At 39.9% G+C, this 22543-nt stretch overlaps 2 protein-coding genes across 2 annotated transcripts; both read left to right on the forward strand.

Moving 5' to 3' along the window:
- Nucleotides 1-1464: 1464 nt before the first annotated feature.
- LOC116645978 (melanoma-associated antigen B5-like) lies at nt 1465-2490 on the forward strand. The gene has a single exon (XM_032426473.1). The coding sequence runs from the start codon at nt 1465-1467 to the stop codon at nt 2488-2490; it is 1026 nt and encodes a 341-aa protein (XP_032282364.1).
- Nucleotides 2491-7772: 5282 nt separating this feature from the next.
- On the forward strand, nt 7773-8907 carry LOC116645963 (melanoma-associated antigen B5-like). The gene has a single exon (XM_032426457.1). The coding sequence runs from the start codon at nt 7773-7775 to the stop codon at nt 8853-8855; it is 1083 nt and encodes a 360-aa protein (XP_032282348.1). The 3' UTR covers nt 8856-8907.
- Nucleotides 8908-22543: the final 13636 nt, after the last annotated feature.

Here is a 22543-nt window from a genome sequence, read left to right on the forward strand (position 1 = left end):
TTTCCAGGTATGATATCAGGATTCAGGCTTCTTGGGGCCCTCTCTGATCCAGGTGGGGGGTTGCCCCTAGTCTTCACTTAGGATCTTTACCTTGACTCCTAGCAGTCCCTGGGTTGGCCTGCCTTGGCCTCCTAGGTCTGAGAGGGGTCACCGGCCAGTCTTCCCATGATTCTAGTTTATGAGGTTCCCGTGGTGTAAGGGAAAGGACCTCAGGCAAGCAAAGGAAGGAGTCTCAGGTCCTCCCAGTAATCAAAGGGAGGGTCCTGAGTGAGAACTTAGGGAAACCTTTTCCCTCAGAACTGAGAGAATCACACAGAACCCTGCCTTTGCTGTAAGCGCTTGGATACCTGGGCATTGCTGACATAGTGTGACATATTCACTTCCTCCTATGATGTCACAAGGTGGTGAGAGACTTTGTCTAAGGGGTGTGGCTTAAGCAGCAGCAGTGGAAAGATTTCTTGGTTTTTCCACAGGCCAAGGTGAATACCCTGAGGACTAAAGGAGCCACATACCCCGAACAGCAGGAGCACGAAAGCATTAGTTTCTTAGAAGCTTCCAGCTTCAGGAGACCAAGGACAGCTGTGGTCAGATAAGGAGATCCTCACTTTCTTCTAGGGGTCTCAGGGTGGTGCAAACCTTGATATGAGGGGCAGGCCTAAGGGTAAGGGAGGGAGGAATTCCAGATCATGAAAAGGGTCGGGGATCAAAGCAAGGACCAAGGGACTACCCACTACTAAATAGAAAGGGTAACCAAGAATCTCGATCTGCCCCTGGTTTCAGCCCAAAGATCCAGGGCCAGGCTATCAAGTAAAAACTCCCCCAATACTTATTTCTATCAGATTTACAGGGAATGAAATCCTTAGTTTGAAGGTGCAGCTACCATTTAGTGAAAGGGGTGGAGGTGCCAGGCCCTACACAGATCCTAAGTAAGGACTCTTAATGAGGACTGAGGACCCCAAAGAGGCCAGGATAGAAAACTCCCCACTGAACATTCAGACCTAGATAAGAATTATAAGCTGAGGACCCCTTTCACTTCCTTATTGTGGGTGCCAGGGAGGCTTGTGATGTCAGTCTCGGGAGAACAGAGGAAAAAAATCCATGACCTGCCACTAGTTGAATGATGGTCTTGCGTAAGAGACTCCTCAGCCACAAGACCGGCAACCCCTGCTGTCGCCCCAGTATGCCTGAGGCAGGTCTGGTAGGAAGCAGCCTAAACCTCACTCTACTTTCCTTCACAGGTTTCCCAAAGGACAGGCTGATTAGGAGAACAGGAGTCCTGTGGGTTTTTAGAGAAGTACCCTTGAGGAAAACTGCAAATGTAGCCTTCCTTATACGCCACCAGCCAAGGTGGCATTTTCACGGTGAAGGTGCACACATCCCGTTAACCTTCCTCTTCCTCCAGTGGGCCCTCATCACCTGCTCTCCCACTCACACTCCTGACCATTGTCCCTGATCATACTCATTATGCCTCGGGGTCAGAAGAGTAAGCACCGCACTCGTGAGAAACGCCACCAGTCTTGTGGTGACTCCCAGAGTCACAGGAGAGTTCAGGCCCCAGTAGCATTGGAAGAGTCCCCCACCTCCTCTTCTGCTGTTTTGGAGGGTAATACTCAGAGTTTATCAGCTACTGAGTCACCTTACACCTCCCAAGAGTCTTGGGGCGCCCCATCTACCACCATTACCTCTTCAGATATCTCTGGTACAAGATCTGATGAAGGTGAGAACAGCCAAGATGAGGAACATCTATGTTTCTCTGATGTCTTACCTTCTACTGGGAGCTCATGCATTGATATTCTAACTATGAAGGTGGGTTTGTTGGAACAGTTTATTCTGTACAAATATAAAATGAAACAGCCCATTATGAAGGAAGACATGCTGAAGATTATTGGCCAAAATTACAAAAACCAATATCCTGAGATCCTTAAGAGAGCCTCTGAACGCATTGAGGTTGTCTTTGCAGTCGACTTGAAAGAAATCGACTCAACCAGCCACTCTTATGATCTCATCAGCAAAGTGAAACTCCCTAACAATGGGAGGGTGCGTGCTGGCAGGGGGTTACCCAGGACTGGTCTCCTGATGACAGTCCTGGGTGTGATCTTCATGAAGGGCAACCATGTTGCTGAGGAAGACCTCTGGAAATTCCTGGGTATGATGCGAGTATTTCCTGGGAGGAAGCATTTCATCTATGGAGAGCCTAAGAAGCTCATCACCAAAGACTTAGTGAGGCTAAAGTACCTGGAGTACTGCCAAGTACCCAACAGTGAACCTCCACGCTATGAGTTCCTGTGGGGTCCTAAAGCCCAAGCTGAAACCAGCAAGATGAAAGTCCTAGAATTTTTGGCCAAGGTCAATGATACGGTTCCCAGTGCCTTCTCATCAAAATATGAAGAAGCTTTGAGAGATGAGGAAGCAAGAGCCCGAGCCAAATCTACAGCCAGTGGGCATTACAGGGGCACATCCAGCAGCCTCTCCCACCCTACTGAAATCTGAGGCTTTTTAAAAAATCATCTAAATAAGAAAATATGACATCACAATAGGGATTTTCATGGAAATGTGAAAGATTCCCACAGTAAATTTACTGTGATAATGGAATATAAAAAAATAATAAAACATGATCAACTTTAGTGTTCTTTACTCCTTTGTCTTTTGTTTTATAAAATTAAAGGATTTATACTTCAATATGCTTAGTTTAATAAAGAATTTAGGAGATATTAAATCATAACAAGTTAGACCTCATACTCTCTTTTTTATTCCTCAAATATCTACTGAGTAATCTGCTTTATGGAAGGCTCCATGCTAGGCATGGGGATGCTAAGATAAAGACCTAGCCTTTCCTATAGAACTTTAGAAACTAGAAGCTATGATCGTAAGGAAGATACTGAGATACCCTCTATGTCTTATAAGAAAGTTAAAAAAAGAAAAATAGAGTGAGAAGGGAGGTGTCCTAGGGCAGAGCAGCATGTATATTCCCTGAAACAAGGCAGTTTAAGTTTTGGGATATTGCAGGTCATCTGTGTGATGTTATTTCAAATTAAACTACATGATGGACTAGACTGAGGTTATGGGAATGGTGATCAGAGGCCATACCCTAAGATGATGCATCTCAGAGATGAGAGAAAAGAAAAATCTTTAAATGGAAAACTACACTGTGCTGCAAGGTCTAAAATTAAGGTTCAATATTATGGGCTCCTTGACATTTAGTGAAACCGACAGGGCCTCAAATTGCCTAAATGAAAGTTCCCCTCCATACTGTGCACTTGCAGATAAGGTTCACTATCAAACAACCATCTCCATCAAGGGGACAAGGCACATACCTTGCTTATTCCTAAGTAGCCAATTTCTGTTCCCTATCAGCTTGCAGAATTATTCAAAGAAGCTGATTACAAGGTACCATGGGAAATAAGGTCACCTCAACCTCTTGACACCAAACCCTGCCTCCCACAGATGTGCTCATTCATTGTGTTCCTGGGTGTAACCCTCGTGTTGTACTATGTAGCACGTGGTGCCCTTCTCCCCCAGCCAGGTGAGTACACATGATTAATAACCAGTTGTCTGTCTTTACAGTGTCAGGTGGTGCATGTTTGAAGTCTACATAACCATAGTGTGGAAGTTCCTTCCTCATCTCATGGGGTAAAAAGGAGGCCATTAAAACAAACTCTTATAAATTACTTTGGCATCATAGATAATCCAGAAAGAAATCTCTACCTGGGGCAGTGTATTAACCTGTTAGGAATGCCCTAACAAAATAACACAGACTGGGTGGTTTAAAACCAAATTTATTTTCTCATAGTTCTGGAGGCTGGAAGTCCAATGTCTTCCAGCCTGATTGCTTTCCTCTGAGGCTCCTCTCCTTGGCTCCCATATGGCCACCCACTTTATTTGGTTGTCCTTTTGTGTGCATGAATCTCTGGTGTCTCTTTGTGGGTCCTAGTCTTTTTTTTATAAGGACACCAGTCAGACTGGGTTATGGCCCACCCTAATGGCCTAATTTTAATTTAACCATCTCTTTTATGACCTCATCTTCAACTATAGTCACGTTCTGAGGTACGGGGGGGGGGGGGGTCATGGCTTCAACATGCATTTTGGGGGGACACAATTCAGCCCGAAAAGACAAGAATCAAAGGTGTCTTTGTTACTCTCTCAATAAAGAAGAGTATAGTGCACAAATAGGCATTCTAAACACAATGACTCCAGGGAGTTTCGAGACAAAAGGGTGAACTCCCTTGAGGTGACACACACAGAAGCCACTGTACTGACACTTTTTTGCTTTGAACTGGTGAAGTCAGAGTCCACTGCATTAAAAGAGCATTTTAATTAGATTATCTTGACTATATTTTGGCAAATTCTAAGAGAAGATTAGATTTTGGTGGGGAGGAAACAAATGAAAATAGAGGTGATTTGAATGCAAGGACAACTGGGAAGAACTTAAAGAGTGGGTCCTTGACAAAATGCAAGGAGTTCTAAGTTGCATCCAGGTGGGGAAAGAAAAACCACATACCAAAATTAAATAATAAATACTCTAATAGGGCAGAGATACTTAATTGTACTTGCTAAAGTGAATTTTTGGCTGATTTGATGTTCTTTTGTCTAGGAGTATTACATTTCCGAGGACATATCCTGGATTTAAAAAAACATTCCTCCATAGGAGGATGATATTATCTAGGTAAAAATCATCCTAACTGCCTTTCATTAAATGCTCAGTATTTGCCAGTCATCTTGATGGATGCTTTATTTACAGTACCTACATTCCCACAGTCTTACAATATAGTTTACCAAACTGTAAGTGTCAGAGCTAGACTATACCCCTAGTGTGAATTCATCCAGGGCATATAGTAGCCTACCACTCCCACCCTGAAGCAGACCTTGTGAACCTTTATTCACTTTTCTTGTCACTACTCCAAAATATATCTCAGATTAGGAAAAAAAAAAAGGAATATGGCCAGAGCAATAAGAATACCAAAATAAATGAGACGTATGAATAATGAAAGGAAGGATATAATATCTGCTAACAATATGTAGTGTTGCTTAACTTCAAAAAATGGTGGCCTCATGAAATTATCTGGCTCAGCCTATTTCCTATGGCAAGTACTTTAGAACAGAAGTTACCTAAGAAGCCAAGTCTGGGTAGTAAAGAGAAGGAATATATCAGCGTGGTTTTTTACTCTGATATTCCACCTCCCAAGCTAAGTCTCTAAATTGTTTTTCACCTTCCCGATCTCGTATCAGTCCTGGGACACAGACTCATCCTCTGTTAAGATTTGCGCGAGAGAGATTACTCAAGAGTTTGCAGGGATGTGGCATTGCTCTGAAAGCCTTTCATTAAAGAGACAGGAGCCAAGATGAGGACCGTATGAATGAAGACTGACGAAAGCAACATTCAGTCACATCGGCAGTCACGCTGCGACCACCCCTCCCCTGCTCTTACATCTACACTGTCAGACTGAAGACTCTGTAAGAATGTGATGTCATCTGCAAGGATGTGAGGGCCTCGTAAATGTGGTGGTGGAGAGAAGGGCCCAAGGTCCTACGTGAGTGTAACTGACAATCCTGTATGAAACTGAGGGTGTTCTCCACCCCAGAACAGAGGGGGCACCAGAGATCCTACCCCTGCTGCCGGCCTTGAGAGGCGCTGTCTTTGGTGACAGGAAGAACAGCCTTCACTTCCTCTTGGGGCGTCTAAGGAAGGTGCGAGACTTTGCAATCGGCGGCCGCCTCAGGGCAGGCGAGGGAGAAATCTTCCAGACCCAAGCACAAGGTGAGAAACCAGATTAATGAGAGAACACCCTTGCCCCCCAAAAGTGCTTCGCTTGTTCCTTCGGAGGCCCCGCTCCTACTCTCGGTCCTAGACCCCCCCCTCCCCCCCCTCCCCCCCCTTCCCCCGACGCACGCGTGAGCGCACGCACGTGGCAGAGCCGTCACTCAGAGGTAGATTTCTGCCTGGAGGGTCGCAAGAAGGTGCAGGCTTTGGTGGGAGGCGCCAGTTCAGCAGAGAGGAGGGGAAGACCCTAACAAGAATCAAGGTGAGGAAACTTAAATAAAAATTCTGACCAGAGTCATGCTAGTGGCTCCCGGGGAAAAGAAACATGGCGGTCAGGTGGGCGTGAGATTTCCCTCAATGTTTGAAGGATCAGGAAGCTGAAGGTCTTATCTCAGGGGAAGGGTATCATTCCCTGAAGGAAATCAAGGATGTGGAAGTCCGAGTTAGGTCTGAAGGGGCCAATAATCCTAGAACAATGAGGTGGCATAGAATTCGCCACGGCCATCAATCCGGGGGAGCTCTGGGGTAGGGTCGTCGGGCTTACCTCAGCAAGGAAGGACTCGGGGGTGAGAGAGCCTTGATCTGAGGGCAAGGGCCTTAAGTTAGCAAATGAAAGCATTCAGCTGGGAATCAGGGTAAGGACTCTGTGAGGACTGAAGGAATCTCTGTCCTGGTGATATATTGACTGACACTCATTTTTTCCCTCTGTGTCATGTGAGAGTTGTGGGGGAGGAGAGTGTGTGTTGTGAGGGGGAGGCGGGTGAGAGATTTTGTTTAAAAGGGACTGTTTGCCCTCTGCAGTAGGAGGATTTCTAGATCTTTCCAAGAGTTAATGTGAGGACCATGATGTCTGAATGGAACAACCACAATGAGAGTACAAGAGAAACCATCCCCAATTCTTTTTTTTTTTTTTTTTTTTTTAAAGATTTTATTTATTTATTTGAGAGAGAGAGAGAGCGAGAGAGAGCACATGAGAGGGGGGAGGGTCAGAGGGAGAAGCAGACTCCCTGCTGAGCAGGGAGCCCGATGCGGGACTCGATCCGGGGACTCCAGGATCATGACCTGAGCCGAAGGCAGTCGCTTAACCAACTGAGCCACCCAGGCGCCCATTTTTTTTTTTTTTTTTTTTTTTTTTTTTTAAAGAAACCATCCCCAATTCTTAGCCTTGGAGAACAATGGGCAGGGGGGACAGCTCCCATATTCTCCCAGGTGGCGTAAGGAGATGTTGGCAGGGAGAGAAGAGTCCCAGGCTGCCAGGGGCCAAAGAAAAGATGGAAGGGACCACTGAACATGGAAAGATAACAAAAAATCAAATTCCTTTCTTTGCATTCAGAACTCGAGTTCTGAGCCTCACCCTCACTTATTTTTATCAAATCTGAGAGAGAAGAGATCTTTAGTGTGAGGGTACAATCACCAATGAGCAGAAGGGAGGTGTGCCAGGCACTACCTGGAGGCCAGGTGAGTACCCTGAATGAGAAATAAGGACCAAAACAACCCATGAAGGAGAGGGCTCCACCTAGCTCTCAGTTGAGTGTCCCTGACAGGGATAGGGAGTAAGGAACTACTACTTTACTTCTTCCTCTGGGGTCTCTGGCTTTGGTTTGAGGTATTGACTTCACAGCAATAGAATAGAGGCAGCCCAGGACCTGTGGAGAGTTGACAAGATGATCTTGAAGTTGAACTGAGAAGACCCCTGCAGCCCAGAACAGAGGTTCCCCACTGGCAGCCTCTGATGTCACCCCAATACACCCCAGACAGGGCTGGCAGACAGCTGTCTAAGGTTCTCTTTAACTTCCTCTATAGGGTTCTCAGGTGACAGGCTGATAAGAACAGGAACCTTGTGGGTTCTTGGAGCAGTGACCTCAAGTAAACCTGCAGAGGCAGGCTTGGTTTAAAGCCAAGGTGGAATCTTCCTACTGAAGGTGCTCACATCATCTCATTCTTTTTCCTCCAGGTGTCCACATCTCCTGATCTGTTCGTACTCCTGCCTGCTGTCTGTGACCATAGTGCCATCATGCCTCGGAGCCAGAAGAATAAGCTCCAGGCTGCCGAGAAACGCCGCCAGGCTCGAGGTGAGGCTCAGGGTAAGGGTGCTCAGGCCACAGCAGCAGTGGAAGAGGAGTCCACTTCCTCCTCTTCTCCTCAGAGTGAAGATACTACCCAGAGTCTGCCTCAGGCTGGGTCAAGTAGCACTTCCCAGTGGCGTCGAAGAGCACAAGCCACCACTATTACCTCTACAGCCGTTTCTTGCACTAGATCTGATGAAGATTCCAACAGCCAAGATGAGGCTAAGGCAAGCCCCCGTGAGGCCCCATACTACACTGAGAGCGCAGGTGAAGATTCTTTGACCAGGACCCCTGGCTTGTTGGAGCAGTTCCTTCTGTACAAGTATAAAATGAAACAACCCATTTTGAAGGAAGACATGCTGAAGATTATTGGCCAAAATTACGAAGACCAATTTCCTGAGATCCTCAAGAAAGCCTCTGAGCGCATTGAGATTGTCTTTGCAGTTGAGCTGAAGGAAATCGATTCAACCAGACAATCCTACAACCTCATCAGCAAGCTCAAACTCCCCAACAATGGGAGGGTACGACCTGGCCGGGGCTTACCCAAGACCGGTCTCCTGATGAATATCCTGGGAATGATCTTCATGAAGGGCAACTGTGCTGCTGAGGAAGACATCTGGAAATTCCTGGGTATGATGCGAGTATTTCCTGGGAGGAAGCACTTCATCTACGGAGAGCCCAGGAAGCTCATCACCAAAGATTTGGTGAGGCTAGAGTATCTAGAATACCGCCAGGTGGCCAACAGTGATCCTCCACGCTATGAGTTCCTGTGGGGTCCGAAAGCCCAAGCTGAAACCAGCAAGATGAAAGTCCTGGAATTTCTGGCAAAAGTCAACAATACCATCCCCAGTGCTTTCCCGTCCTATTACGAAGAAGCTCTGCAAGATGAGGAAGAGAAAGTCCAAGCCAGAGCCATGGTCAGGGCTGGCACTATTGCCAAAGTCACTGTACCTTCTAGGGCCATGCCCCAGAATATCTTCCCACCCCTAGTGAAGCCTGAGCTCTGTCGTCCTCCAGATAAGAAAATATAACATCACAGTAGGGATTATAGTATTAGCAATGTGAAAGAATCCCACAGTAAAGTAGTAAGGATAATGGAATAGAAAAAAAGATGAAACATGGTTAATCCAGTTTTTACTTGTTTCCTTTAGTCTTTCGTTTTACAAAATTAAAGGATTTATACTTCAGTTTTGTTAGTTTGTTCAAGAAAGAAATTAAATCTTAAGAGATTATACTTTGTGTCTCTTGGCTCTTTTGTTCGTCACACAGTGAGTATCTGCTCATGGGAAGGCTCAGTGTTAGTAGTGCAGACACAAATATGAAGGAAATCCAGGCTCTCTTCTCAGAATTTTAGAGCCTCTGAGCCTCACTCATACAAGTTAGCTGCTGAAATATCCTCCATGGCCCACAGATGGAGTCAAAGGAATGAGTGAGCAGGAGGGTAATCCTTGTGAGAATGATTAAGTGGAAATCTCCTGAGCAATGCTGTTTGGGACTTTAGGAACCTGCCAGCCCTCAGCGGGAACTGTGAGACACCACCCTGTGTTAGTCTGCTCTGGCTGCTGTAACAACATACCAAGGACTGGGCGACTTAAACAACAGATAATTTCACAGTTATGGAGGCTGGGAAGTTCACAATCAAGGTGCCAGCAGATTCAGTTTCTGGTGAGAGCCCTCTTCCTACCTTACAGATGGCCACATTGTCCATGTGTCCTCACATGGCAGAGAGAGAAAGTTCTGGTTTCTCTTGCTCTTAGGAGAACACTAATCACATCATGGGTGTGCTATCCTCATGACCTCATCTAAACCAAATTATCTCCCAAAGAGTCCACCTCCAGTTACCTTCACATTAGGTGTTAGGGCTTCAACATGTGAATTTTGGTGAGTGGGGACACAAACATTCGGTCTATAGCAGAAAACTGGTGCTATGAGTTACTTTGGGATTGTGGGTAAACCAAAGAGAAGTCACCACCTGGGCCCGGAAAGGAAAGTGTCCTTTGTTCTTATCTCAGTGCAGATGAATACAGCAGGCAAAGTAGGTAATCTTTGCGCAACATCCTCATGGAGTTTCTCAGAAATAAGGGTGAGACCCCCTTCAGGTGAGTTGCCACTGTGCTGGCACTGCTTGCCCTGAGTTGGGAGAGCCAGAGCCTGCCCCATTAAAAGGGCATTTTAATTAGATTATCTTGAATGTAATTTGGCAAACTCTGAGCAAGGGCTAGCTTTTGTTGAGGGTGTAATGAACGTTAACAGAGGTCATTTGATTGGAAGGGCACTTGGAAGAGATGGGAGGGCCTGTACCTTGACACCAATTGTAGGAACTTGAGTTGCATCCAACTGAGAAAGACAACTCCATGCCTGAATTAAATGAAAGATGCTCTAATGGGGAAAATTTAGTTACTTTTATTAGCTAGGGCAAATTTTTGGCTGATTCCGTATTCTTTGTCCAAGAATACTGCATATTCTCTGACACTTACTGGATTTAAAAAAAAAAAAAATAACAAGAGAGGTGGATGGTATCATTTGGGATCAAAATAATATTAATTGCCATTTTTAAAATGTTGGGTAATATTTGCTAGTCATCTTGTCATGTGGTTACACGTATACATTCCAAATGACAGAGCTTATCAAACTCACTTGGATGATGAAGAACTTGCAGTTTTCTCAAGTTCACAAGAATGGTCACTACCAGAGCTGGGACTAGACCCTGGCTTGAATTTGCCAAAAGGCCACATGGTTCCACTTCTCCCAACCCAAGGCAGCCCTTATACACCGACTATTCCAAAATTTTTCTCAGGCAGTGCAAACCAAAGTACTAAAAGCAGGCCTAGGGCGCCTGGGTGGCTCAGTTGTTAAGCGTCTGCCTTCAGCTCAGGTCGTGATCCCAGGGTCCTGGGATCGAGCCCCGCACAGGGCTCCCTGCTCTGCAGGGAGCCTGCTTCTCCCTCTCCCACTCCTTCTGCTTGTGTTCCCTCTCTCGCTGTGTCTCTGTCAAATAAATAAAAAATAAAAAATCTTTAAAAAAAAATAAAAAAAGTAGGCCTATTGAAGGGAAAGTAAACATGAAAATAAATCATAATTTGGAGATTGTCCTTGGTTTCCTTTTCCTAGCATCCTACTGAGAGCTAACTCTGCCCGGGACCTGGTATTTTGTCCAGTTCTAGCATCTTCCATCATTACAGAACGCTTCACCTGGGACTTCCCCTGTGTGCCCTCCTTCCAACTCCTGAACCTGACCTTCTGACCAGTTCTTCACTGTGGCCTCTTCTGATGGCTGTGCTCTATTCTTAGTGGAGCAGAAAACCTGTATCACCTCCTCTTGCCTTAACTTAGAGCATTCCAAACCCCTGGTAGTCACTTGCTTCACCATATCATCTTTATATACCTGTTTATGTGGTAATATGGAGATCTTCATTTCTTTCTCTCTCTCAACACACCTGAGATTGCCTTCTCCAAATGTTAAACCTTTTAATAGATGGTTTAAATAGCTTCTGAATATAAATTTATGAATCATTTTCTTCACACATTTAATAACGTGTATCAAGTTTACAAGTAAGAGTTTTTATATTATGTAAATCAAATTGGAAAACCTTCCCAATTATTTTGAATCCAGAACAGGACAACAAGGCATCATAATAGGTGTTACTGTGGAAATATAAAATAACTCAGTAGCAAAATTATCTGGATCAATAAAAAGAGCAAAATAAAGTAAAAGATTAGCAATTTCTATCTTCCTTATCTCGTCTAGCCTGTTGTTCAGTAAAATTTAATGACACATACCTGGATTTGTTTAGTTTACTTAAGAAGTTACAAGAAATTAAATCCTAATAAATTGGAAAATATGCCCATTCATCCCCTTAATATTAATCAGGCATCTGCTCTCGGAAATACACTGTGCTATTGCTGGAGATGCTAGGATTTTTTGGGGGTGGGGGAGGTTGTCTAGGAGCAGTAATCTTAAAAGGATGATAGTAAGATATTATAGTAAACTAGAGGGACAATAAAAAAGAGAGTGAAAAGGGGCACCTGGGTGGCTCAGTTGGTTAAGCCACCAACTCTTGATTTCAGCTGTGGTCATGATCTCAGGGTTGTGGGATTAAGCCCTGCATTGGGCTCCTCGCTCAGCAGGGAGTCTGCTTCTCTCCCTCTCCCTCTTCCTTTGCTCCTCCCCACACTCAAACATTCTCTCTCTCTCTCAAATAAATATTTTTAAAAAAGAGAGAGAGAGAGTGAGGGTGTTGGAGTCCAGATGAGCCCAGGTAGGAGGAAATGTTACAAGTATGTTTGGAAAACTGCATGTTTTTCAGTGAGACTGAAGTTTAGTAGTTTAGCAATGTGGGTAGTAAGACTGTGGGAGTGGGCCAGTTCTTCACATGATGTGATGAAGGATTGAGAGACTTACTCTTGCAGTGAAAATGGCTTTTGAATCCTGGATAAACTACAAAGAAACTTTCCATTGACAGAGGTAAGGTAGGTGTCCTGGACCCCTTTTCACTGCATTTGAATACAATGTGCGAAGTCCCATGTCGCACGCTCATACAAAAACCTGCACAATTTTTGATAAGTTGTCTTACCATTTTACTTCATTCAAGATACATTTTTAAAATTTCTCTTGAGTTTTCTTTTTATACTCATGTGTAATTTATTAGTGTTTTATTTAATCTTCGTGCTTTGGGGATTTTCCAGTCATTTTGTTAGTGATTTCAAGTTTAATTCCATTATTGTCTGAGATAGAAACTACATGATTTCCATTTTTTAAATATTTGTTAGATGTGCTTTATGGCCCAGAATGTGGTTTATCTTGGTGAGTGCCCCATGTGAGCTTGACAAGAATGTGTATTCTGCAGTTGGATGAAGTAGTCTATCGATGTTAATCATATCCATTTGACTGATGATGTTAATGAGTTCAACTATGTCCTTACTGATTTTCTGCCTGCTGGATTTTTTCATTTCTGATACATCAAGTTGCAAAAGTCTCCAACTATTATAATGGATTCATCTACTTTTTCTTGCAAGTTTTGCTTCAGACATTTTGAAATTCTGTTCTTAGGCACATACCCATTAAGGTACTGCTATGTAATCTTGGAGAATTAACACTTGGATTACTATGTAATGCCCTTCTCTATCCCTGATAACTTTCCTTGATCTGAGCTTTGCTCTGTGTGAAATTAATACACCTACTCCCATTTTCCTTTGGTTAATAATACCATGGTATATCTTTCTTCATCCCTTAACTTATAATCCATGTGTCTTTATATTTAAGGTGGGTTTGTTGTAAACAACATGTAGTTGCAATTTGTTTCTTGATTCATACAGATATTCTGTCTTTTAATTGGTGTTTTCAGATTGCTGATATTCAATTCAAAATTATTACTGATATGACCAGATTAATATCTACCATATTTGTTACTGTTTTCTATTTGTTGACCTTTTTCTATTTTCTTATTTTTGACTTACGCTCTTTTTCTGCCTTTTGTGATTTTTAAAGTTAATGAACTTAATTGGGGGAATCATTACACAAGGTAGATGTATACCAAGACATCACGTTGCACACATTAAATAAACACAATGTGTATTTGTCATTCATGCCTCAGTAAAACTGGAAAAATTTAGACATTTTATATGATCCCATTTTCTCTTCTTTCTTAGCATATCAATTCTTCTCAATTTTTTTAACATCTTTTCAGGGGTCACCCTAGTGTTGACAATATATATTTACAATGAATCCAAGTTCACTTTGAAATAACACTGTATGACTTTATTTTTTTATTATTATGTTCAGTTAGCCAACATCATTAGTTTTTGATGCATTGTATGACTTTACAGATAGTGCAAATAGCTTATGTAATCACAAACTATTCCTAATTCCTTTCTCCTATCCCTTATTTCATTTCTGTCATTCATTTCACTTGTGTGTAAGTTATAATCATCAAATAAGTTATAATCATCAAATAATGTTTACAACACATAGCATTTCTAAGTATTTTTAATAAGATCACAAATTCTATACTGTGACTTATTTTTGTCATCTTTAACATTCCTGAGTTAGTGAAGCAAATTTTTCCCTATACAGACACAATAAATGCACAGCTAAGTGGTTTGCAAAATGTCACATAGAAGTAGTAATGACATTAATATTATAAATTTTCTCCATAATTACATAGCCTAAAAAATCATGACCACATTCATTTTCCTTGGAAATCTATGGATAGAGCTACAGTGTGACCACAGACAGGTTATGCCACAAAAGTAACCTCTGCACAATGTAACTCATGTATAATTATTAGAAAATACAACATTTTAAAATATTGATTTCAAAAAAAACCTACTTTGGTACGTTAAGGTTTATGCATGCATACCAGATAATAAAATAGTAATACCCATTCTTACAAAGAATTCAGATAATGAATACCGATGGGAATTCCATGAGAATTAATATGTACAACTGTTTTCACTTCATGAAAAGCAGTTTGTGAAAACTGAAATTTAAAGCACAATGCTAAAACACTGCATGGGTCCAAGCCACCTGCTATCCATGAAGACAATACTGCTCTTAAAACAGTATTTGGAAATTTAAAAGTTTGGCATATAAGTATTATTGGAATAGTTCACATTATACTAAGATTATTTTTTTTTTAATTAAATGTGACTAGTTCATGATATGGTCCAGTGGTGTATAAAATTTCTTCAAGAGAAACAATGCTTTTGGACTAGTGTATGATACAGAAACTGAAATTTCCTCCTTTGGCTGTCACTCATGTGATCATACTTATTAAATAGGCTTTCAGACCCTCAAAATACTCCTTTTTTAGCTTTTGCAAAGGAGGTATTATGTATATGGTAAATAGGAGTTAATCACTTTCTGATTTGCAGTTTGTCTAGCATAAATTCTTATATGTAGTGAGGTGGTAATTTTTTAAATGATTACAGCAAGCTAAGAATAAGTGAATTCCTTAATTCAATAAAATCTTTAAAATAATATGCCACATTATTCCTTACAAAGTAAAAGTACTGCATTACATAGGCCATGCATTACACAAGATATTTTTATCAGGCCATACGAAACATAGAGTACAAATATTTACAAAGATTATGATTATATTTAATTGTAATTCAGCTAAAATTTTATCTGATTATTCAGCCTAAAAATAAAAAAGCATTAAATGACTAAAATAATAAAGGAAAGGATAATTTATGGTCTTTTATTTTGTATTGACTTTGCTGTGATATTTTGAAAAATAACAGAAATATCACAAATTACTTAAAATAATTTAATGAAATTCTCATTAACTGTGGTCCTAATAGACCTCAAAGTGCTGATACTTAAGGTGAACAACCAAAGGTTATGAAATGATATAAATTCCCCTTGGAAGGATACCTCTGAGTATTCAGTACAGTATCAAGCATACTATCGATAGTCAATAAATGTTTGAAAATAGGCATATCAATTGATTAAATGCATTACGCATTCAACTATAGTTGGTATTACTGTACTGAATCACATTCTATTGGAAATAAGTTACTCCTGTATGGGATTTGTGTTAATTCTTTTAACCAGAATATCAACTTCATCATCACATCCCATTATCCTTCCAAGCCAGGTAATAGAAAAATACTATGCAGAGCAAATGACTAAAATACCTTTGAACTTTCACAACAGATATCCATAGAATGTGAGAAGTGAAAGGGACCATAAAGGTACTAGAAGGGTTTACATTTAAAATAGCATCTTTGACTTGATGTATTCTATAAAATAAAGCTGTATGGGTAATGACAAAAACCCATTCAACAAGCTAAGGAAACAAATCATTTAGAAATTATAGCTCTGGACTGTGAAGTCAGTGTTCAGGTAACAAAGCTGATGTTAAGAAAGCTTTCAACATGAGACAAAAGTAATGACTATTTATATCAATTCCACTTACTGCTTTAAGAGTATCTAGTTCTAAAATGCCAAAGAGGTTTCTGCTGATGGACGTTACTCTCTTCTCTTTTAAAGTGAAGGGGAGCAGAATTTGCCATACTAAAACTTGTCTCTTTGTCTAGAAGATTATTTTGAGATTACTTTTATGAAATTCAGAAAAAGAAGAAGCTGTGAAAACCGATCTAAAGCTACTCTTTTTTGTAATAGACATTTACAAGGGAAATCTCCATTTGTAAGGATGTCTCCCTTTCTGTACTTGGAAGAGACAGATGACATGATTCTAAATCTCTAGAAACTCTTTTTCATTGGAGAAAGTGAGGATGCAAACTGACCCAACAACCATAACCTTTATTACTGTTCTTTTCTTTGTAACCTCCCATTACAGGCTTCCCCCCTCCTCCACCCTTCACAACATGTTCTTTTGTCTTTAGCTGGACATGTTATTTAAGGTGGTGATTTGAGAGCCATTTTCAAAAGTTAAGTCAGTTTTCCTGGGTGTCTCCCATGTGTACATGAGGTACACATGTTATTAAACTTATTAAAATATTTAATTATTAAGCTTAATTTTTCTCCTGTTAATCTGCTTTTTCTCCTGTTAATATTTTATTTGGTTTCTCACCTAAGAACATAGAAGGACAGAGGGAAAGTCACTTTTCCTCTCCTGAAAAAGTGTATTTATTAAAACACTCATTTCATCACATACCTCATTTTGTTTTACTGTTTTGCAAACATTATTACTGTTTTGGAAATAGTATTTAATTCTTAATTATTCTATAAATTGCCAAGCAGTTCAACAGACATCAGTGAAATCTAAAATACTAAATACAATTAAAATCCAAAAAAAGTGCAAAAACCAGGCATACAAACTGCTTTGTCCAATCTGGCAATTGAAAGACAGTAACTAAGATGAATGCTATCAAAATTCCAAGATACTTTTTTTTAATCACCAAAATGAAGAGAACAAGAGGAAAGTATGAATCCTCATATTTTTGCTGATTTCTGGGATAACAATGCTAATAGATTATTTAAAAAGGGAACTAACACAGCAGCTATATGAAGACACTGTTGAAATGTGAAATCAAGAGAATCACCATTAGTCACCATATGAAGAAGACCCATTACAAACACATTGCCACAGAGCAGACACAAGGAGTGACCAAATATTTTATAATTAATGTTTAAGAAAATATAACCAAACATTCAAATATCTGACTGCCAACCCAGGACAGAAATACAATAAAGTAGGGAAGAAGAGACAAGAAAATGATAAGATGAAAATTAAGATGGCAAAGCTGAGGAACATCATTAAGATGAAACAAACCATCATAGAAAGGAAGATGTACTTTGGAATGAACCTGAAGGGGTACAGAACAAGTTTCCCCAAAATGTGCCACTTTGGCATGTGGACCATTTTGAGCTGAAGGCAATCAAGGCCCAGCTGACTCAAAAAAAACTTTTACCTCTTCCTTCAACTACCTAAACTAATTTATTTTTTGTTTAATTTTTTTTTTTTTTTTTCAAGTAGGCTCTATGCCCACTGTGGAGCTTGAACTCATGGCCCTAAAATTAAGAGTTGCATGCTCTACTGACTGAGCCAACAAGGTGCCCCATACCTAAAAGAATTTAGATAGCAATCCTGGCCCAGAAAGAGCTATTACCGAGAGAGAACTTTTTTTTATCTGAATGACCTATCTAGAGGGCAGGACAACCTTCTCATTACCAAACATCTGCTTTTTTTTTTTTTTTTTTTTCTTTTACTAATCATCCTATGAATGATCTTACTCCCCCTTGAAGCCCCAGACCTCAATTGCCTGACTAGTCCTTAAGTCCATATACTTATGTGGCCCCCATAGGTATGTAATTATATTCGTTTTTCTACTGCTTATCTTATGTTATTTGATTATTAGGCCAGCCAAAGAACCTAGAAGGATAGAATAAAAAATTTCTTCCTCCCCAACAAGTCCAATAGATAGTTTAGGAAGCACAATAAGGAATACTAAGGATATTAATGATAAGAGAGAACATTATAAAACTGAAACCTATGCTAACCTAAACCATGTCCAAAAGGGACAGTGACAAGTCCATTTCTGGCAGTGCATGGTTTCAAATAACCAAAGATGCTGTAAAGGCCCCTTTTAGGCAGCAGGTCTGAGCAATGGAGACCTGAGTCAGCTGAAAGGGTCCAGAGCCACCACCAAGATGAATGCAAACAGGCTCATTAGGTGACCCACCTCAAATATCCTTAAGCCCTAGCCGACCAATTGGCTACTTACACCCCAGCTCAGGTACCAAAAAAGGAAGATCCCATATGTTCCCATACCTCCTCACTCTCCCCTTAACTAGAGTCTCCTGTCACCGCCGCCTCCTGGCAAAAAGTCTCTCCTTTGCTGTCCTGTCCACTGCTTCCTTGCAGTGTATTCAATAAACTTCTATCTCCTTTGTTTTGCCTTGGGTCAATTTTTTCACCGCCTGTGCCACCAGCCTCCACCAGATCCGGTTGCCTCCCAGATTCAATAGAGTATTGAAATATAAAAATGGGTATTTTGAAGGTTATTATATACCTAAGAACCAACTAGAATGGGCTTATAAGAATTGGTTAAAAAAAAAGAATTGGCTTACTTGTGTTATTGATATTCAAGTATCTTTGTACTTTTGTAGTTTTAATTTTATTAAATATATGGAAAAAAGTGATTTTAAATATGTGATTAAAATGAATATAGATATCTTATTTCTGGTGTAGGCTTTTTTTTTTTTTTTTTTACATTTTAATTTTTGCTTGGCCCTCCTCTTCTCCCTCCCCTCAAATCAGTAAATGCCCCCTTTTCTGTCTTCAAGATGACCAATAAACCATACTCTGCATCCTTACATATACTGTATAAATAGGTGTACATATCTATGTATATAAGGATAATATTTATTTTTGTTACTCCTGATTTTATAAGTGTCATTAAACTGTATACATATGTCTGCATCGTGGTATCTCAATACCTCATGAAAAACATCCAATTCAACAGGTAAAGTTCTAATTCAGTATTTCAGATAACAGTATAGTAACTGAGAGTCTGGATACACTGCGATATAGCCTGACATTTCATGACAGAGATGCACATTGTTTTCAAGTTTGTGTGTTTTTTTTTTTTTTTTTTAACAAATACTGCAACAATAAACTTTCACATGCATGTATCCTCATGCACTTTTATTTCTATAGGATGGGATCCCACGAGTGGCTATACGTATTTTTAATTTTAATGTATGTTGCCAAGTTACTTTTGGAAAGCTTTCAATGCATCAGAATTTCACTAGCAATTATGACAGTATCTGTTTCCTCATTCACCATCAACAACAGAGGTTGTAGCTCTTTTTAGTTTTAGCCATTTTAAGAGATAGAATGGTATTTCATTGTTACTCTGACTGGCATTTCCCTCATTGCTGGTGAATTTGAGCCTCTTTGCATATGTCTGTTGTCTCTTTGGATTTGCAACTCTGTGAACTATTTACATCTTTTTCTACTGGATTGCATGTAACATTTTTACATTTGTCATATCTATATACCATCTGTCCCATATTTTGTTGATTTTTAAAATTCCCTTTTGTATTTTTATAAGTACTCTAAATGGAAAGTTGGTATCATTACTATCAATTAAAATAGTTATGTTCAGGGGCACCTGGGTGGCTCAGATGGTTAAGGTCTGCCTTTGGCTCAGGTCATGATCTCCAGGTCCTGGGATCCAGCCCCACGTCGGGCTCCCAACTCAGCGGGGAGTCTGCTTCTCTCTCTCCCTCTGCCTCTCTCTCTCAAATAAATAAAATCTTAAAAAAAAAAGTTATGTTCAACGTGTGCTAAATCCACATAAATGAATGAATGAATGAAAAATTAATTAATTAATTTAGTGGGGGAGGGGCGGGGGAAATCCCAGCGGCTTTTCTCTTAAAATTCCAGCTTCTACCATTGGTATAGTTTTGAATATACCACTCCATATGAATCCAAAAAGTTGATTTGACTTCATAAAGTAATAACAGGCAGATTTTGTTACAAATTAATCTACTGTTGAATGACTTTTAAAAATATATATTCAAAAAAAAAATATCTATTCAATAAGCAAACATATATATACTATGTTAGCTAGGATGCAAAGGGAAATGACTCAAGAGGACTGATAGCTCTCAGAAAAAAGGAGGAGAAGGGAGAAAAGCAGGGAAGGGTTATATTTTGTTTTATAGAACCAACAGTTCCAACCAAGGAGACACCCAACTAGGTCTTTCACCTGATAGCCCCTTGCTAGGTGTGTCTGACCTGACAACTTATGTGTGCCAGTTTGAGCTGGGTTGGAGCTGAAGACAGGTGCAGAAGACCCCTCAGGTGACCTGAAGTTACCTTTAACTCATTCTAATCCTAAGATTTTCTCTCATGAGTGGGTTTTCTGCCATCTTCTGAAGACAGGATGTATGCACTAGTGTGTTGACACGCTAGGCATGCGCAACTGAACCAAAAGTGCATATGCAAACTCCCTGCCCCTACCCTGTAATACACTGAATAAACACTTCCTGCACTAACTCCATGTGGAGATAATGCTTTTAGTGCTATCTCCTTGTCTCCTTATTGTAATAAGTAATAAAAAATTCTTTGCTTTCAACACTTCCTTGGGATGTGTTCAATTTGATGCACCCCAAGCAGCGAACCCCTTGAGTTTGGTTACACTTAGTCTTTGCCACTCACTGTTCTAGGCATTCTGCTAATTTACTCGTCATACCAACTCTATGAGGCCAGATCTTTTGTATTGTATAAGATACAAAAATGTCACAGACTTTTAGGAGATCACTCTACTCACCATATATCTTTGAGCTGATTGTATTAAGAAAAAAAACATAGAAAAAAAATACTTCCTAGGGATAGTTTTCTTTTTCTGTCCTGATTATGTGGAATGATTGGGAGTGATAGGTATTTATTTGCTACAAAGCATCGTTACTACATGCTGTCATTTTCTTTTTAGTCCCTTATGTCAAGGGAATGTACAATAGCTTTTCCACATCTCCAGTGGGAATGCTAGAGCCTCTACTCTGATGAATGGATATTTCTTTAGTGTCTTTTATACCCTTCTCTCTGGTACTATAGAAGTCAGGATGGCACCTGTAAACACTGCCAGGAAACTTTCTTCTTTGGACTAGATTTCTAAGTCAATAACAACATAATTAAAGGTCAAATAAAATGTGATTCCACCCTTTATTTTTTTTCACCTTTTCTTTTTCCTTTGCCTAAAGCCTTCCGAAAAGACCAATAATTTTTTTTATTTCTTTGTTTATATTTAGCCTGTAGGCAAACTATTTGAACTTCTGTATGATTTTTATGTAAGTATAAATTTAGATATATAAATTCCACAATTATAAATCTTGAAGGAGGGGCACCTGGGTGGCTCAGCTGGTTCCTCGTCCAACTCTTGGTGTTGGCTCAGGTCATGATCTCATGGGTGGTGAGATGGAGCCCCACATCTTGCACCAAGATCAGCGGGGAGTCTGCTTGAGGATTCTCTCCCTCTGCCCTCCCCCTCCCCCCACATGCTCTCTCTCTCTCTCTCTCTTTCAGATAAACAAATCTTAAAAAGAAATCTGGAAGGAAATTATCAAGATCTTCTCACCTCCAGATAGGGAAATTGACTGTTCATATCAAGAAAAATGTTTATCTGTCCCTCTCTTTCTGCTATTTTCTTTAGCATCTTCAAAGATAATATCAATTAATCTGAATTACTATTATCTTGAAAGCCAAGAAGATGTCCTTGTCTCACTTGAATATTTATTAAAACCAAATATCAGTATATTTTTGTTGTTATTCTTGCTTGCTCTTGTATTTCATTTCTTTTATGTAATTAATAAATATATTTCATTATTACTTTTAACAATATTGTTAAAAGTAAAATAAACTTCATTTTAATGTTTGGTAGTTTTGGGGTATACCACTAAAACCTGTATCCAAAAATATAATTACTAGCCTAAATGATCATATTCAAGGATGATATAAAATATATTTTTCATCTTGAACACTTACAAATATTAAGAATAATCTTGATCTGTTCCCTTAAACATTTTTCAAAAGTGATTCCTTAGTTCTGATTCGTATATGATTTCATGAATCTTCATATACAAGGGACCAAGCACAAATTGTGATTAGTGTTTATATTTTCATCCTGCGTATTTTTAACATTTTGCAACCTGAAGCCAATTCATCAAATATATTTGTTCAAAATATGCACAATGTATTTTGGCTTCATTCCAATAAACTTTTTCCCATCGAAGTGTCTGCTTGCTGGTCACTGTCAGCCAGTCGTAGTCTCTGCAGATCAGGTTTTGTTTGACATAGTTCCACTTTTAGTTTAGGTTCCATTCTAAATCTGAAGTGTGAACGGTACCTTCTGTTCTTTAACATCCTCCCTACTATAAATGTTACAATTATTATGTTTCAAATAAAACAACAAAATCTGCTTTTTACCAATAAATCCATAAAGATGCCAGGTGGCTTTATCAGCATCTTCAGTCTATTCAATGTGATGACTTATGTTTGAAGCATAAACACCGATTATATCTCCTGTCATGAAAATATTAGGGATGGCCTACCCTCATCAGCACTGATCTATGCATATTAGATCCTCAGAAAGCTCTGATTTCATAATCAGCACCTGCTTTGTGTTCCACAAGGAATCCCAATCATGTAACAGTTTCCAAATGAAAACAGGCATATTATATATATTTTTAACAGAAAGTGTTAAAAAAAATTTTTGGAATTAAGTTGATAATAATTTTAATGTT

Source organism: Phoca vitulina, unplaced genomic scaffold, assembly GCF_004348235.1.
Source record: "Phoca vitulina isolate PV1807 unplaced genomic scaffold, GSC_HSeal_1.0 scaffold35, whole genome shotgun sequence".
Classification (NCBI taxonomy): Eukaryota; Metazoa; Chordata; class Mammalia; order Carnivora; family Phocidae; genus Phoca; species Phoca vitulina.